Source organism: Hyperolius riggenbachi, chromosome 12, assembly GCF_040937935.1.
Source record: "Hyperolius riggenbachi isolate aHypRig1 chromosome 12, aHypRig1.pri, whole genome shotgun sequence".
Classification (NCBI taxonomy): domain Eukaryota; kingdom Metazoa; phylum Chordata; class Amphibia; order Anura; family Hyperoliidae; genus Hyperolius; species Hyperolius riggenbachi.
The window spans coordinates 139,811,101-139,828,848 of NC_090657.1; the positions used below are offsets into that span (position 1 = coordinate 139,811,101).

The 17,748-nt window shown below is 45.5% G+C and overlaps 1 protein-coding gene across 6 annotated transcripts in view; it reads right to left on the minus strand.

The window, feature by feature from the left end:
* PPP1R16B (protein phosphatase 1 regulatory subunit 16B) overlaps positions 1–17,748 on the minus strand; it is a 140,182-nt gene that overhangs the window by 62,214 nt on the left and 60,220 nt on the right. For all 6 annotated transcript variants that reach the window (XM_068264291.1, XM_068264289.1, XM_068264294.1 and 3 more), the window contains exon 3: positions 5,950–6,020. In XM_068264291.1, coding sequence (XP_068120392.1) covers positions 5,950–6,020 — 71 coding nt within the window. The remainder of the gene's footprint in view (positions 1–5,949; positions 6,021–17,748) is intronic.

Here is a 17,748-nt window from a genome sequence, read left to right on the forward strand (position 1 = left end):
GGATCAGCCAATAATCGTAAAATATCGCCCCTCCCAGCACCTAACTTAACCATAACTCTCCTGTTTAGGTGCCGAACCTTAATCCCTCCACCTAATGCCTAATCTTAACCCCCCTGAGGTGCCTAACCTTAACCCCCTACCTACCTAATGCCTAGCCTTAACCAGCTCTAAAAGTGCCTAACACTAATTCAAACTAGGGCACTCAAACTACCAATAGTAGCTAGTAGCTATTCGTCTGTGTTTGGTTACAACCATTAAATTCTATGTAGTAGCCAATCAGCTACTACTTGCACTGGGCAACGAAATAACTGGCTGGGTGCTGGATTGCTGAAATGTAACACAGGCGTCTATGAGACGCCTGCTGGTCACAGTGCTGAAACTACATGATCTGGCCAATACTCACCTTCCCTAATACTGTACTATGAGGAGAGTGCTCCATCCTGATACTGCTAGACCTTTCTGTGTCTATGTCTATGGGGCCCTTCCTGACCACCTCTGTACCACTTAAGTATGGGGTGCCCCAGAGCTCAATTCTTTCTCCCCTGCTTTTCACTATTTACATTTTACCGCTTGGAAAACTAATCCACAAAACACGGCCTTAACATACCACTGCTATGCTGACAACACCCAACTATATCTTTCCTTCAAGCTTGGTGTGACAGACCCAAATCCAGACCCAACTCCAACTATAGACGCTTACTTAGGCGAACTAAAGCAATGGATGAGTGACAACTGGCTGAGACTAAATGCAGATAAAACTGAAGTCCTTCTGATCGGAGGGCAGCGCATGACAACAAAACAACTTAACTTGCAGTCTTTACCACTGAGAATAGGAGGCACGGATCTACACAGCTCTGATCATGTGCATAGCCTGGAAGTTCTAATTGATGGGGATTTAAACTTCAGAACTCACATCTCTGCTGTGGTGAAATCATCCTATTTTCACCTGAAGAACATCGCAAAAATCAAGCACCTCATCCCTCCAGAAGATCTGCCAAACTTTGTTCATGCCTTCATTACATCACGACTGGACTATTGAAATGCTCTCAAAACCGGCCTTCCAAAAAAAATAACTTGTATCGCCTACAGCTGATACAGAATACTGCTGCCATACTGTTAACCAACCAACCCCGTCACTGCCACATAACACCAGTCCTGCACTCCCTTCACTGGCTACCAATAAAATGGAGGGTCCTATTCAAGATCGGCTTACTGACATTTAAATCACTACATAATCTGGGCCCTGGATACATGAAAGAGATGTTACAGCCAGGGTCGTTGCAATAGCCACAGCAGCCATTGCAGTTTCTATGGGGCCCCGGAATATAGGGGGCCCAGTTGGTACTTAATGTATTCACCATTAACTTTTTTGCATTTCTCCACCCTCTTTGTCTCAGTGCCCATGAACTATGTGCAGTTTTGATTGCATAACCACTTACTCCACAGCTCAGTATATCTATGTCAGCTGTGGCTTCCTCCAAGCCACCATGACGTAGCTATACTGACTCGCTTGCAGCCCTGCTGTGCACGATCGGGTGCACTGCAGAGCGCTGCAGAGCGCACCCCCCGGCACTTTCAGCTGCATTACTAATTGGTAAAAGGGAACATGTTGCCTTGTAGTCAATTAGTCCACCCCCCTCCCATGAACGATCGCTGCAGTAGTCAACTGCAGCGATCCTTCATCTGTCCCCCTCCGTGCACAAATCATTAAAAAAATCCTCCAGCAAGCAGCCTTACTCACCTTACCTCGTTCCTGCGACTATCCTATACTGATTGGTTGAACCATTTAGCGCTGAGTTCCAATTGGCTGGCACATTGTTGGGGACGGAGGCTGTGTCTATCTTGATGCTGATTGGTTATACACACTTTGAGGACACAATGAGCCGCTTTTCACATTCTGCCCGGCGTATACCGCAGGACAGTACTTGGTGAGTGTTCCTTGTTTGATTATACATGATCTGAGGCATTTTATTTTTATACATGTACATATTCACCATACGAACCCAGTATATTGGTTTAACGGCTCCTGATTGGTGGAGATCTCCTCATACATATGAATATATGATAATGTTGTAGTTCCCTATATGGTCCATTCTTGTCCTATATGAATGTGTGTTTAACTTGTGTTGTTTATGTGGGTCTGTGATGGTTTGAGAAAAGACTGATACAGCCCGAAACGCCTGTGCGTCACCTTGAACTTACCCACACAGTTTTTAACCTTTTTATGGATTAATAAAGATGGAAATTTGATGGTGCGGATCTTGTGGAGTGTTAATTGGTAAAAGGGAACATGTTCCCTTGTAGTCAATTAGTCCACCCCCCTCCCATGAACGATCGCTGCAGTAGTCAACTGCAACGATCCTTCATCTGTCCCCCTCCGTGCACAAATCATTAAAAAAATCCTCCAGCAAGCAGCCTCACTCACCTTACCTCGTTCCTGCGACTATCCTGAGGCCCGAACATCCGATCCCCACTCTGCAGTCAGCCCCGCTATGCCGAATATCCATGTCCCGGCTTGATGACGTCATCAAGCCGGGACCCGGGTAACCGGCAATACGCGGCTGACTGCAGAGCGGGGATCGGAGGCTTGGGCTTCAGGATAGTCGCAGGAATGAGGTAAGGTGAGTGAGGCTGCTTGCTGGAGGATTTTTTTTAATGATTTGCGCACAGAGGGGGCTGCCTGATGGGGGGGCATCTGGCTATCGATCCTGGGTGAGGGAGGGGGTGTTTAAAAGGGGGGATGTTAGGATAATCTGGCTAACTGGGGGGGGGGGGGGTCTAATAGTAAGGCACATCTGGTTACTCTGGGGGGGGGGATAACCTAATACCGACCGGGGCACATTTGGCTATGATGGGGGGCCGGTGCTAATCCTGGGGGCATATCTGGCTAAAAAGGGGGAATGCTGATCCCAGGAGCACATCTGTCTATAATTAGGGGCACTATTCTTAGGGGCGCATCTGACGATCTATGCTGGGGGTGGCAAATGCAGGGGACATCTCTGACTATACTGGGGGGGGGGGCTTATATTGGGGACATATCTGACTATCCTGGGGGGAAAGCTGATACTGGGGACACATCTGGCTATCTATTCTGGGGGATATAATACTAGTGGCATGGTTTTTATGACAGTAGCACTTTTTATTTTTATGCTGGAACCGGTAAAAACGTAGAAATCATGCATTTTTAATTTTTTTTTCCTCTTTTTGTTCCCATTAAACTGAATAGAAAACAACTATTTTCTTAAAGAGACTCCGTAACAAAAATTGCATCCTGTTTTTTATCATCCTACAAGTTCCAAAAGCTATTCTAATGTGTTCTGGCTTACTGCAGCACGTTCTACTATCACCATCTCTGTAATAAATCAACTTATCTCTCTCTTGTCAGACTTGTCAGCCTGTGTCTGGAAGGCTGCCAAGTTCTTCAGTGTTGTGGTTCTGCTATGAACTCCCCCTTCCAGGCCCCTCTATGCACACTGCCTGTGTATTATTTAGATTAGGGCAGCTTCTCTCTTGTCTCTTATCTTTTACAAGCTGGATAAATCGTCCTCTGAGCTGGCTGGGCTTTCACATAGTGAGGAATTACAGACAAAGGCAAAGCTGTTGCACGAAGAAACGAGCAGCCTGAAACTTCAGTGCATGAGAACTGCAGGGGGAAAGAAACACACAAATGATCTCTTGAGATTCAAAAGGAAGGCTGTATACAGCCTGATTGTGTATGGATGTATTTTCTATGTGTGGACATACTGTACATCAACCTACTTCCTGTTTTGGTGGCCATTTTGTTTGTTTATAAACAAACTTTTTCAAACTGTTTTTAACCACTTTTAATGCTGCGAGGAGCGGCGAAATTGTGACAGAGGCTAATAGGAGATGTCCCCTAACGCACTGGTATGTTTACTTTTGTGCGATTTTAACAATACAGATTCTCTTTAATACAAAATACCCCCCAATGAAAGCCTAGTGTGTCTTGAAAAAAATGGTATATAGATCTTTAAGTGTCATGAGTAGGGGTAAAGTTATTGCTGATTAACTAGGGTCATGGCTAAAACGTCAAAATGGCTCTGATCCATAAGGGGGAAACAAGGTCTGGATGCGAAGTGGATAAAAATGTAAATTGCCCAATTAACTCATATCCATAGGGTAGGGGCAGGTGGCATTGCTTAAGAGCACTTAAGAGTGCCTCTATCTGAGGGCCCTATGAAAGTTTTGCTATGGGGCCCCATGATCTCTAGATACCCCACTGGTTACAGCTGCGTAGCAATGCCTGCAATCTCAGATCCACAGGTTCTAATATTCTAATCATAGGGCTGTGGAGTCGGTACAAAAATCTTCCAACTCCAACTCCTCAGTTTATGAAACCACGATTCCGACTCCAACTCCGGGTACCCAAAATGGCTCCGACTCCTCGATAGAGATGTGGCGAACATCTCCAAATCCCTGGGGCTTTTACTACTCAGTGCGACCCGGAGTAGTACGCCTGCTCTGCCCGGCGGAGCGCGTCCTAGATCGCGTTCCTGTTGCCGGGCACTTTCTGCACATGTGCGTGACGTCATGAACGACGTCACGCTCATGAGCAGAGAGTGCCCGGCAACAGGAGCGCGATCGAGGACGCGCTCCGCCGGGCAGCGCAGGCGTACTACTCCGGGTCAGTGCGACCCGGAAGTAGTAAAAGCCCCAGAGATGTTCGCCAGGCAAACAGTTCGCCGCATCTCTATTCCTCAACTCCGACTCCTTAGTCTAATACTTAATAGGGCTGTGGATTTTGTACAAAAATCATCCGACCCCGACTCCTCAGTTTATGAAATCACGATTCCGACTCCAACTCCGACTCCGGGTGCCCACAATTGCACCGACTCCTTGACTCCGACTCCACAGCCCTGAGTCCACCTGAAAACTTTTGGTCCCAGAGCCTTCCGTCATGCTGCCCCTATGTTATGGAACTCCTTACCTCGGCAGATCAGGACAGCTCCATTTCTGTATGTGTTTAAATCCAGACTGAAAATCCACCTGTTCCCTTTGGCATTTGCAGAAATATAATTTTTGTTGTGTGAATACTTTATCCTACTGCCAACAACTAAATCTGATAGAGCCTAAGTGCTTTGAGTCCTATGGGAGAAATGTGCTATAGAAATGTTATTGTTATAAGTCTTCCAACACCCATTAAGGGTGTTGCTCCATTATTCCATTGGGGGGTGATCTAGTGTTCACCCTGTGCCACTGAGACTCCTGGGTGAGTCTGTGTCACCCTCACACTGTCATTTATAGCAGTTGTTCTCGCCCATTTGTCAGCTAGCTGCTAAAGGGTACCACTCCCTGGTATAGGACAACGCCTTAGCCACCGTCTATTATGATCGGCATACACTATAATTTCTTTTAATAGCTTAGATGTTAGATTAGATCTAAACATTAAATGTAATGACAATTCTATATAAAAAATAGGACACATTAACTGATGACTGGTGGTGATCAAGCATTGTTCAGACATGTCCATTCTTTATCACACTGAACACGGCAGGAGTACAAGAGGGTGATGGAGGTGATGAGGAGGGGAGGCAGCATCATGTAGTAAAAAGCTAACAGTAGAAGAATTGTGATCAATATTCAAGAAGGTCTGAAATTTGATTGATAATGAATAGTGCAAAGAGTTGAAACTGAACAGTTTCAAAATCAGAACTTCTGATTGCTCCTAATATCAGGCATACATCGCAGAGTGTATCTCCAGCTTTACTTTGCTGTGACCTCGTTGGAGAAACGCAATCTGCAGGGCCCACACTGAATAAAGTAGGGCAGCAATCAAATCACTAAGTGTCATTACTGCTGTTCTGCTGTCCACTGCAAGACAAATGACTGCATCAGTAGAGCACCACCCACACATGTTCCTTCAGCCCACTCATTGTATATGCTAACCACAGGGCTAGTCTCCGCTGCACAAATGATGTTACCACATACCTGGTGTAGTGCTGTCAATCCATCCTCATTACTTAAGTTGGGATCCACATTACTCTGAAGTAAAGCCAACACTGCAGAGGAGAAGCACAGACAGAATAATGTTAGACTCAGGAACTAAAGAATACTAAGCTAAAAATGTGTACAAGAACTAGATCAATGTGTCACCCTTGAAGATTATTGCTAGACTGTCAGGCCAGACATGCTGCTTGCTATAGCTGAGCAACATTTATTCTCAATAGAAAAGGGACAACGGGGTGGCCTCACAGTGAGCACAACCATTGAGAATCAGCTGTACACACGCTAGATTCTTGGATGAGGTGGCAACTAATGGCCATCTTGGTCTAGAGCAGGCATGGGCAAACTCGGCCCTCCAGCTGTTTCGGAAGTACAAGTCCCACAATGCATTTACCTTTATGAGTCATGACTGTGGCTGTCAGACTCCTGCAATGCATTGTGGGACTTGTAGTTGCTTAACAGCTGGAGGGCCAAGTTTGCCCATGCCTGGTCTAGAGTGTGTTCAAAGCTTTGGTGTACATCTTAAAGTTCTCTGTATTCTCAATATATTACAAGCGTTTACACGAATAGCTTAGGGTGCATACAAATGCACTACCAGAGATGCCAAATCATCCCTTTAAATACTGACACATTAAGTCATGCATGCTTATACGTTATCAGTTCCTAAACTGCATCAAGACTTATGTCTTGTGTTGTTGACTAAATGGGGTCGATTCATAAAGCATTACCGCATCCGGTAATGCTGAAAACAGCTGACTTTAGCGAGCACTTAGCAAAATGTCAATTCATAAAAGCTGTTACCGCATGAAAAGCTGAAATTCCGGAGCAGTGCAGTGAATCACCGCCTTGTGCTGTAAACACCTCCAACACATGTCAGTAAATGTCAATTCATAAAGATTAGAGCAGGCGGTAATGGCACAGAGAATACTGCTTTGAAGAGGTAATAAGGGAGCGATAAGAGAACAGTTAATGGAGACAAATCTTCCAGGCAGCAGCGTGCGGAACAAACAAGGCTTCCCCTGAATACCCTAGGCTGTGTTTTTAACTTCTTGGGTACCTGTTTTCAGATGTGTATTTCAATTCAGAATGCCTGCCATGTGTAAAATTTCTTGAAGTTCTTCTAAGCTGTGGCAATTAAATAGATTGTTTAGAAAGACTAAAGACAGATTCAGAGCAGATTCAGGGGCAAGCAGAGACAGTATAACAAACAATGCACATCTAAAGGGAAGTTGGGTATGCCTCTTTTATTGTAATGCTGTCTCTGCACAGAGAACAGCAAATTTATCAACTCAGCCAGCTACTCTTCTCATGTTACCGACACTTTAGTTCAGTAAAACACCGCATTTCTACTGCATTTTTTTATGAATTAGCACACAGAAATCTAAAATACCGAATGTGGTATTTTCCCGACACGATTTTTTTGATCGCAAAGCCTTTTATGAATTGACTTCATAGTGTGTACGACTTCGGAAGATCATTACGCATTCACCTGAACACCACATTTCTGCACTAAACCTGCTGTCAGGGGGCATCCACTTACCTGGCTTTGGAAGGAGGAAGTATGGAGTCATGTGAAATGCGTCGCAAAGTGAATAGGGATGATCAATTAGATCAATTATAGCTGAATTATTGCAAATATCTTCTGTCTTAGGAAGGCAAATTTTTATTTAGCACTGCTCATCACTATAAGTGAACTCCCCCTGCCCCTGTCCGCAGGTTCAGTGCTGAAGTGTGCTGTTCGAGGTGAATTAGTAACGATGTTCCAAATTTGAACAACAACACTAGGCTTACTATTGTAAACGCTGAATATTTTTAAAACTGACAAAACAGCCTCACAAATTTTTTTTTTTTTTTTTGTACATTGGGTAAGGGTAGGAAAATCAGCAGGTTTTATTGCTGACACTCTTCCTGTCCCTGGGTTTACATGAGCTTCCTCAGTATCACAGCATCATAGTGATGGTCATGTCTAGGAGAACTCATGGGGAAGCATGTGATTTGTTTGATCAGCTGATAGATTTGCAAAGCTCTGATTTGCTGTAATCACATCCGGATTTAGCACATGATCATAACTAGCAGATCAGAGACTTACTTATCTATCACTTGACCAAACTGATCACATGCTTTTCCATGAGTTCCCCGAGACATGACCATCACTACACTGCGATAGGATGGGTTAATTCTCCCGAACCACATGGCCCTTTCACACCGGCTGCGTTCTATTTGGTTTTTGAAAAAAAAGACTTGCAATTTTCCAAACTCAAGTACAGTAAAGTTACAATTGGAATCGTGGGAATGTATTCATACTGAATGCATTTCCGATTTTTGACGCATTTTTCCTGCATTTGGATTGGGGCCAACAGAGAGGAAAATCGCAAAGCGCAAACATGTTTTGCGATTTTTGGTATGAAACAGCCCACAGTCAGCAATAACAAACATTTATAGACTGTATCCTCTCTCTGCTGTATAAACAGGCGTTTTGCTTCAATTTAGGGTTTAATTGAATAACTATGAAACAGTCACTGTAAGTTTCCTTTAAGAACGTAAATCTCTCCAAACATTTAATAGCTACGATTCATCTGTATACTTCAATTGCATTTACAGAGCTATCAATTAATTCTAGGTCAGCAGTTACACATCGATCCAGTCCTACTTTATTTAATACTGTATTCAATTAAACTGTGATTGATCGCGAGGACAACAGAAAGTTGCAGAACAGTGATGATTTTCAGAAAGGTCAGACAGGGCCTCCTGACTCTGGGCCACAAGCCGATGTTTGTCTGCAAGTTCTTGCTAAATGAAAATCATGTTTTATTAATACAGATCTGCACTGATATCTGCACGGTGAGCTCAGACTGCTCTACTGCAGTGGTGGACAGCTCACTAAGTATACAGGTCCTCAGATGCGTCCCCTGACATTGCCAAAGGATGCCCATTATATTCCAGTTTGACCTCCAAAGGTATTGCTCCTGTGACCCAACAATAGAGTACTGTAAACCAGGTGTGCCCAAACTTTTTAGGCCAAGGGCCATTTCGCTGTTCTTGAGAGTGCTAGGGGGCCAAACTAGCAAGATTAACCACTTAAGGACTGCAGTCATAAAACCCCTTATTGACCAGACACTTTTTTTTTTATTCAGACCACTGCAGCTTTAACGGTTTATTGCTCGGTCATACAACCTACCACCTAAATTAATTTTAACTCCATTTCTTGTTACTAATACAGCTTTCTTTCGGTGCTATTTGATTGCTGCTGTGATTTTTAGTTTTTATTATATTCATCAAACAAGACATGAATTTTGTCAAAAAAATGATTTTTTATTAAATTTCTGTGCTGACATTTTTCAAATAAAGTAAAATTACTATATACATTTTTGTCCAAATTTATTGTGCTACATGTCTTTGATAAAAAAAAAATCCAATTAGTGTATATTTATTGGTTTGGATAAAAGTTATAGCATTTACAAACTATGGTGCAAAAAGTGAATTTTCCCATTTTGAAGCATCTCTGAGCACCTGTCATGTTTCATAAGGTGCTAGAATTCCAGGATAGTATAAATACCCCCAAATGACCCTATTTTGGAAAGAAGACATCCCAAAGTATTCACTAAGAGGCATGGTGAGTTCATAGAAGATTTTATTTTTTGTCACAAGTTAGTGGAAAATGACACTTTGTGACAAAAAAACAAATTTAAAAAAAGTTTCCATTTCTGCTAACTTGTGACAAAAAAAAAAAAATGAAATCTGACACGGACTCACCATGCCCCTCTCTGAATACTTTGGGGTGTCTACTTTCCAAAATGGGGTCATTTGTGGGGTGTGTTTACTGTCCTGGTATTTTGGGGGTGCTAAATTGCAAGCACCCCTGTAAAGACTAAAGGCATAGGACTTTGGGCCCCTTAGCTCACCTAGGCTGCAAAAAAGAGTCACACATGTGGTATCACCATACTCAGGAGAAATAGTATAATGTGTTTTGGGGTGTATTGTTACACATACCCATGCTGGGTGGGAGAAATATCTCTGTAAATTAGATTTTTTTGATTTTTTTACACACAATTGTCCATTCACAGAGATATTTCTCCCACCCAGCATGGGTATGTGTAAAAATACACCCCAAAACACATTATACTACAATACCACATGTGTGACACTTTTTTGCAGCCTAGGTGCGCTAAGGGGCTCAAAGTCCTATGAGTACCTTTAGGATTTTACAGGTCATTTTGAGGCATTTGGTTTCTAGACTACTCCTCACGGTTTAGGGCCCTAACATGCCAGGGCAGTATAGAAACCCCACAAGTGACCCCATTTTAGAAAGAAGACACCCCAAGGTATTCCGTTAGGAGTATGGTGAGTTCATAGAAGATTTTATTTTTTGTCACAAGTTAGCGGAAATTGATTTTTATTGTTTTTTTTCACAAAGTGTAATTTTACACTAACTTGTGACAAAAATAAAATCTTCTATGAACTCACCATACACCTAATGAAATACCTTGGGGTGTCTTCTTTCTAAAATGGGGTCACTTGTGGGGTTCCTATACTGCCCTGGCATTTTAGAGGCCCTAAACCGTGAGGAGTAGTCTGGAAACCAAATGCCTCAAAATGACTGTTCAGGGGTATAAGCATCTGCAAATTTTGATGACAGGTGGTCTATGAGGGGCTGAATTTTGTGGAACCGGTCATAAGCAGGGTGGGCTCTTAGATGACAGGTTGTATTGGCACTGAAGTGCAGGAAGCGCGGGATGTTCTCAAATCGTGACCTGGACATGGCAGCAGAGAACATGGGCATGTGATGTATTGGGTGCATAGACCGCAATACATTCTTTTTGACTAGACCCATGTTAAGGAGAAGGCCCCAAAAAATTTTACGTGCGGAAACTTGGAGTGGTTTCCACCGAAAAGGCTGGGCATGGTAGTTTCTTGGATTGGCGGTTGCGTATTGTGTGGCATAACTGTTGGTCTCAGCCACAATTAAGTCGTAGAGACCAGCAGTGATGTGGTCACTGCTGTGGGGTGGGTGAGGGTTTGGCCGGGTGATCAGAAGCCTGCAAGGGGCAGATTAGGGCCTGATCTGATGGATAGGAGTGCTAGGGGGTGACAGGTGGTGACAGGAGGTGATTGATGGGTGTCTCAGGGGGTAATTAGAGGGGAGAATAGATGCAATCAATGAACTGGGGAGGTGATCGGAAGGGGGTTTGAGGGGGATCTGAGAGTTTGGCCGAGTGATCAGGAGCCCACACGGGGCAAATTAGGGCCTGATCTGATGGGTAGGTGTGCTAGGGGGTGGCATGTGGTGACAGGAGGTGATTGATGGGTGTCTCAGGGTGTGATTAGAGGGGGGAATAGATGCAAGCAATGCACTGGGGAGGTGATCAGGGGGGGAGGGGGGGGGTCTGAGGGCGATCTGAGGGTGTGGGCGGGTAATTGGGTACCCGCAAAGGGCAGATTAGGGTCTGATCTGATGGGTAGCAGTGACAGGTGGTGACAGGGGGTTATTGATGAGTGATTGATGGGTGATCAGTGGGTGATTAGAGGGGAGAACAGATGTAAACAATGCACTTGGGAGGTGATCTGAGGGGGGGTCGGTGGGCGATCTGAGGGTGTGGGCGGGTGAACAGGTGCCCGCAAGGGGCAGGTTAGGGTCTGATCTGACGGATGGCAGTGACAGGTGGTGACAAGGGGTGATTGATGGGTGATTGACAGGTGATCAGTGGGTAATTACAGGGGAGAATAGATGTATACAGTACATGGGGGGGGGGGGGGTCTGGGGAGGATCTGAGGGTGTGGGGGGGGGTGATCAGGAGCCCCCAGGGGGCAGTTTAGGACCTTATCTAAATTTTAGCGTTGACAGATAGTAACAGGGGGTGATTGATGGGTATTAGGGGGGTGATTGGGTGCAAACAGTGGTCTGAGGGGGTGATCAGGGGGGGTCTGAGGGGTGCTGTGGGCGATTAGGGGGCAGAATCAGTGTGCTTGGGTGTATACTAGAAGGGCTGCCTCCTGCTCTGATGGTCCCTCGATCACTGGGACCACCAGGGTAGGAGGCAGCCTGTATAATACGCTTTGTATACATTATAAAGCGTATTATACGCTTTGACCGCGGCATATCGGGGGTTAACAACCTGCCGGCGCTGCTAATTGGCCAGCGGGTTGCCGTCGTGGGTGGGTGGAGGCTAATGCCGGTGGATGCGTGCGCATCCCCGGCTATTCAGTCCCCCAGGAACCGCCGATCGGCGTTAGGCGGTCCTGGGGGTGCCACTTTGCCGACGCCCATAGGTAGTGGGTAGTCGGCAAGTGGTTAAACAACATATTTTGCCAATTGTCGGGAAATAGCCCATATAGTGTGTGAAGTTAGCATGTCCTTTCAGTACACCAGGCATACTGCTGCTGGCATAGTGGCGGCTGCTAATCAGTGGCTGCTACTGCTGCAGTTGTGGCTGGTGAGCTAAGGGTGGGGTGGGGGGCAAGTGGTAATACATGGTGGCCCCTGCATGCAGTATTAAAGCTACGGCCTGCAGGCCATTTGGAACTATAGAGAGTTTTGGACCACATTTGGCTCCTGGGCTGGACTTTGGACCTTCCTGCTATAAATCTTTAATAAGTGTAATTTTCGGTAACTACTACTTTCAGCAGCCGCCTAACAATAGGTTGGAGTTTATACTTTTTTCTCCCCCTGCCTGCTTTCATAAGAATCTATTCAGTTTCATGCACAGCCTCCATTTCAGTGTGGAGCAGCAGCCCCCATGCCTTATGGTGCGTACACACGTCTAACTTTATGCCCGATTGTCGTTTAAACTAGTCGTTTGAACGACTTGAAGTGCAAACGACAAGTCGTTCAGACATCATGTACACACTGACCCACAAAGCGGCTAATTTACATGTCGTTTAACCAACTTGATAAAGGAAAATGGACTGGATAGAACAATAGACTAGATTAAATGACTGATCAAACGACTTGTTGTTTGAACGTCTATTAGTTTGACAAATGACTATTAGTATGGTTATGTACGTGTACGGACCTAAAAGTCGTTTGAATAACAGTTGGTCAAGCGGATCCGCTGAGCGAATCGGGCAAACTGGCTGTTATCAGTCGCTCGACAGCGCGTACACACGTCCAACTTGTCGTTCAAACGGCAAGTCGGACGACAAGTTGTTCGAAAAAGTTGGACATGTGTATGTACCTTTAGGCAGCCCCACATAAGCAGCTGCAGGTCCTTCAACTAAAGGGACACTGTAGGGGGATCAGGGGAAAATGAGTTGACGTTACCCGGGGCTTCTAATGGTCCCCCACAGACATCCTGTGCCCGCGCAGCCACTCCCCAATCCTCCAGCCCCGCCTCTGGTTCACTTCTGGAATTTCAGACTTTAAAGTCTGAAAACCACAATACCTGCGTTGCCGTGTCCTCACTCCCGCTGATGGCACCAGGAGCGTACTGCGCAGGCCCAGTATGGTCTGTGCCTGCGCCGTGCGCTCCTGGTGACATCAGGGGAAGCGAGGACACGGCAACGCAGGCGCAGAGGTTTTCAGACTTTAAAGTCTGAAATTCCAGAAGTGAAGCGGAGGCGGGGCCGGAGCATCAGTGAGTGGCTGCACAGGCACAGGATGTCTGCGGGCGACCATTAGAAACCCCGGGTAACTTCAACTCATTTTCCCCCGACCCCCCTACAGTATTCCTTTAACAAGCAACCCCTCTGTTATGTTTAATAGGACAAAAAAGAACACAAGGACACCGGGAGCCCAATCTGGTGTAGTATATCACCTGTAGGGTATAAAAGATAGATTTATCAATTAACTTATTCTCACAAGTCTGGTTTGCCAAGATAAGCAATGACTGAAGAAAGCTTGTGGGGAAGTACCATCCCCACTTGACCTTGGCATAGGTCTGCTACTGGCAGTGCCCAATGAAATAGTGCCATTGAGAGGAAATAATAGTGGGCAATAAGTCTAGCGCCCAATGTTTATCGGGCACCACAGGCGCCCAAATTAGCCCTCAATGCCGCTATTTCAATAGGCGCCTAGTAGGGTCTTTGTGCGGGGGAGGAGGGCAGTTAAGGCTAGGCGTCAGGAAGAGTGTTTGTGGGGGGGCAGTTAGGGTTAGGAGTCAGGAAGGGGGTCTGTGTGGGGGGATGGTTAGGGCCTGAGCCCACTGACGCAGTTATGTCAACTTTTCAGTTAAACATCAATGTTAGAGATGCTGAAAAGCGGACAGAAGCGGATACAACTGCATCAGTGGGCTCAGGCCCTAAGGGTTAGGGGTCTGGAAGGGTGTTTGTGCAGGGGGGCGGTTAGGTGTCATGAAGGGAGTTTGTGCAGGGATGGGGCAGTTAAGGTTAGGCGTTAGGAAGGGTGTCTGTGTGGAGGGGTGGTTAGGGTTAGGTGTCAGGAAGAGTGTCTGTACGAGGAGGCTGTTAGGGTTAGGCATCAGGGGGAAGGTTCTGTGTGAGAGTAGGGTTAGGTGTAGCGATAGTAAAATATCTGCCCTCTTTTTCCATGTTCAGCATCCCCACTCTTCATTAATTACATATGGGTCCTGATTTAAAGGGGCACTATGGCTAAAAATTGTAACATTTTAAATATGTGCAAGCATGTACAAATAAGAAGTATGTTTTTTTTTCAGAGTAAAATGAGCCCTAAATTACTTTTCTCCTATGTTGCTGTCACTTACAGTAGGTAGTAGAAATCTGACAGAAGCGACAGGTTTGGACTAGTCAATCTCTTCATAGGGGCTTGCAGTGATCACCAGCTAATAGCTGGCAACATTGCAGCTTCTGCATGTAAATACGAATGTCTAGGAAATTGTATAATTGTGTGTCCAACAAAAAAATGAGGTGAATTATTTATGAAACATTTCTGCGAGATCAATTCAGTGTTATGTTTTTTAAATTTTATATATAGCCCCCCCCCCTCCCCCAGCAATATAAAGGGATTGTGGTCCACTGAGCAATATTCATCCACATAGCGCTAAACACTGGGAGGATGGGAGTAATTTGCAAATGGCAGTGTAAAATCCTATCACCTGTGTGTAATAATAACATATTAAATATGACAAGTTGAAGTGCCTTCTGACCCAACAAGTACCTTCAGGGGTGTAAGGATGACTTGTTAGGAACCTAGTGCTGCTGGTCCCACTATTTTTTATTCTTAAGAAGTAAAATAGTTCAGCTATTAAACTAACTATATATGGTTCAGGATGGACAATTTTTCTATTTGATTTTTTTCTCTGCTCTTTTTTTATTCAATGTCACATTTCCCAGCAGAAATGGAGCAGAGTCATAGATTGGACATGGCACATGATGACAGCATAGTGTTTTTCCCCTCCTTCATGCAATAGCTGTGCCAGAAATAGGGCTTTAAGTTTAACTATGCGATCCTGGCATTCAACACTAAAGCCCCCTCTTCCTGCGGAGAGGTTGCGGGAGTCTGTGTAGCGGTGATATGACACAATGGGACCAGGGATCAGTGATGCTTTACCTGAATGCTCCCTGACAACGATCGCTGCAGAAAAAAAAGCACTCGCTCCCTTAATCTATTTTTCTTGCTACCATCCTGGAAATGTAATTACACCGACCCTCACTGTTTACCCAGCATGGGATTAATAAAATCCGCAGTGGATCTGGCTACATTAAAGTAACAGATTGCCCAGTCTGCTTAGTGAATGTTGCGGAGGAGTTGAGAACCCAGCCCTCATGTAAACTCGCTGCACGTACCTGTTCCTCTACCAGATCAGTTATTGTCAATCTACGGGGGGGGGGCCTGTCAGTCTACGGCAATTATTTAATTTTAGCAAAGAACCACTAAATTTACTTAAAAAACAACAACAAGAAAACCCTCACTTCAGCACCACAACACATGCAGAAGAGAAACATCTGGTTCATTTTACATTACATTATTATCAGCCCTTCCTTCAGCAATAGTTTTTAGTACTGACATTAGGCTACAGCTAAACTGTGCTGCGGCTATTAAGTATCTCTGGACTAGAGGCATTACTAAAAATTGCCGGGCTCATAGCCTTAAGCTCACCTGAGCAAAAACGTGTTCTATGTGCCATGCATGGGTGAGCACTGCAGTGTACAATACATACAGCGTGTAGATACAAAATGTACAGTATAATGCAGAGCCTGCAGGAAAGGTAAGCTGGTCAGCATGATTCCAATAACTCTCTTGCAGGATTTCCTAACCAGTGATGTCACTTTCTACAGTGAAGTCATTCCATTGGGCAGCGCAGTATTATAGTGGATAGTACTCTCGCCTTGCAGCCCTTGTCCCTAGTTCGATTTTCAGCCAGGCCACTATCTGCATGGAGTTTATATGTTTACCCCGTCTCTGTGTGGGTTTCCTCTGGGAACTTTGGTTTCCTCCCACATCCCAAAAACATACCAATAAGTTAATTGGCTTTCCCCCTAAAATCGTCCCTAGACTACGATTGGTAAGGATTAGATTATGAACTCCTCTGATGGATGATTATCGATGAGACTAAACTCTACAAAGCTCTGCAGAAGATGTCGGCGCTATATAAATACTAAATAATAATTCCATTACTGACTTCCCTCACACTAAGAACATCCCTCACCCTATTCCCTGAGCAAAATTGCTTGATTTAATTAAAAGAGTTTGGTGGCAATGAGAGGGTCTGTAGAATGGAGGGACTTGAAAAGACAAAGCTAAATTCATAGAGAACATTGACCTCACTCACCTGCTCCTGGGCCCCATAGCAGCCGATAGGGCTGTTGTACCTTTTGCTACACCTCTACCCCCCTCCTACCCTTTTACTTATAAGCTATGGGCACTTTTAAAGGAAGGCTAAACTTTTACTGGAAAACTGATATTACATGCGAGGGTCATCCAGAAAGTAATGCCCATTTGCTTTCATCCGCTGTGCAAGCCAGGCACGTGCAGGTGGGGGAGGGGCGCCTTTGAGTGCCCAAGCCCCCCCCCCCCCCCCCCGCCCTTAAATTCCTATAAAAAGGCCCCCTTGGCGTAAAAAACGATGCTCCGCCTCCGGCCGCAATAAGCTATGTCCCCTTCCTGTGCGAAGCCCCGCCTACACCTGCAGGAAGCTCCTCCCCATCTGGGACACTTTGGAGTAAAGAGGTGCCATACAGGAATCCTAGTGTAACCATCCCCACAGCTGTGTGGGAGCAGGTAAGATAGTGTCTCTCTGACAACAGTGACCTCTCCCTCCCACAGCATCCACAGTGACCTCACCCTCAACCTTGCACCCACAGGGACCTCTCCGTCCACCTACGACCCATACTAACCTCTCCCTTCCCAGCATTAGCACTGCAGTGATCCTGCCTCCCCCCAGCACCCACACTGACCCCTCCCTCCCCCAGCACCTACACTGACGTTTCCATCCCCCAGCAGCACCCTTCCTGTCCCTAGCAGCACCCATAGTGACCTCCTTCAGCACCTAAACTGACCTCTCCCTCTCCCAGAACCCCCAATGACTTCCCCTTCCTGCAGCACCCACACTGACATCTACTTCTCCCAACATCCACCCCTTCTCCCCATAGCTGGCACCCAGTACTCACGCTCCCATGACCTCAAGTACCTGCACCCAGTACTCGCACCTGCACACATCTTCCACATGGCCCCCACTATCTGCACCAAGCACCCACTTGCGTTGCGAGGCCCCTTTTTAAATTTGAGCACCCCCCACTTAAGGATCCTCTGCATGGCCCTGGTGCAAGCTAATTTAACTTGCATCTGTCAGGTTAACCTCTTCTCTCCATGCATCTCTTTTCATGTGATTGCAGAACCCCAGTAACTGCTTGAACCCCCACTTTCTCTCC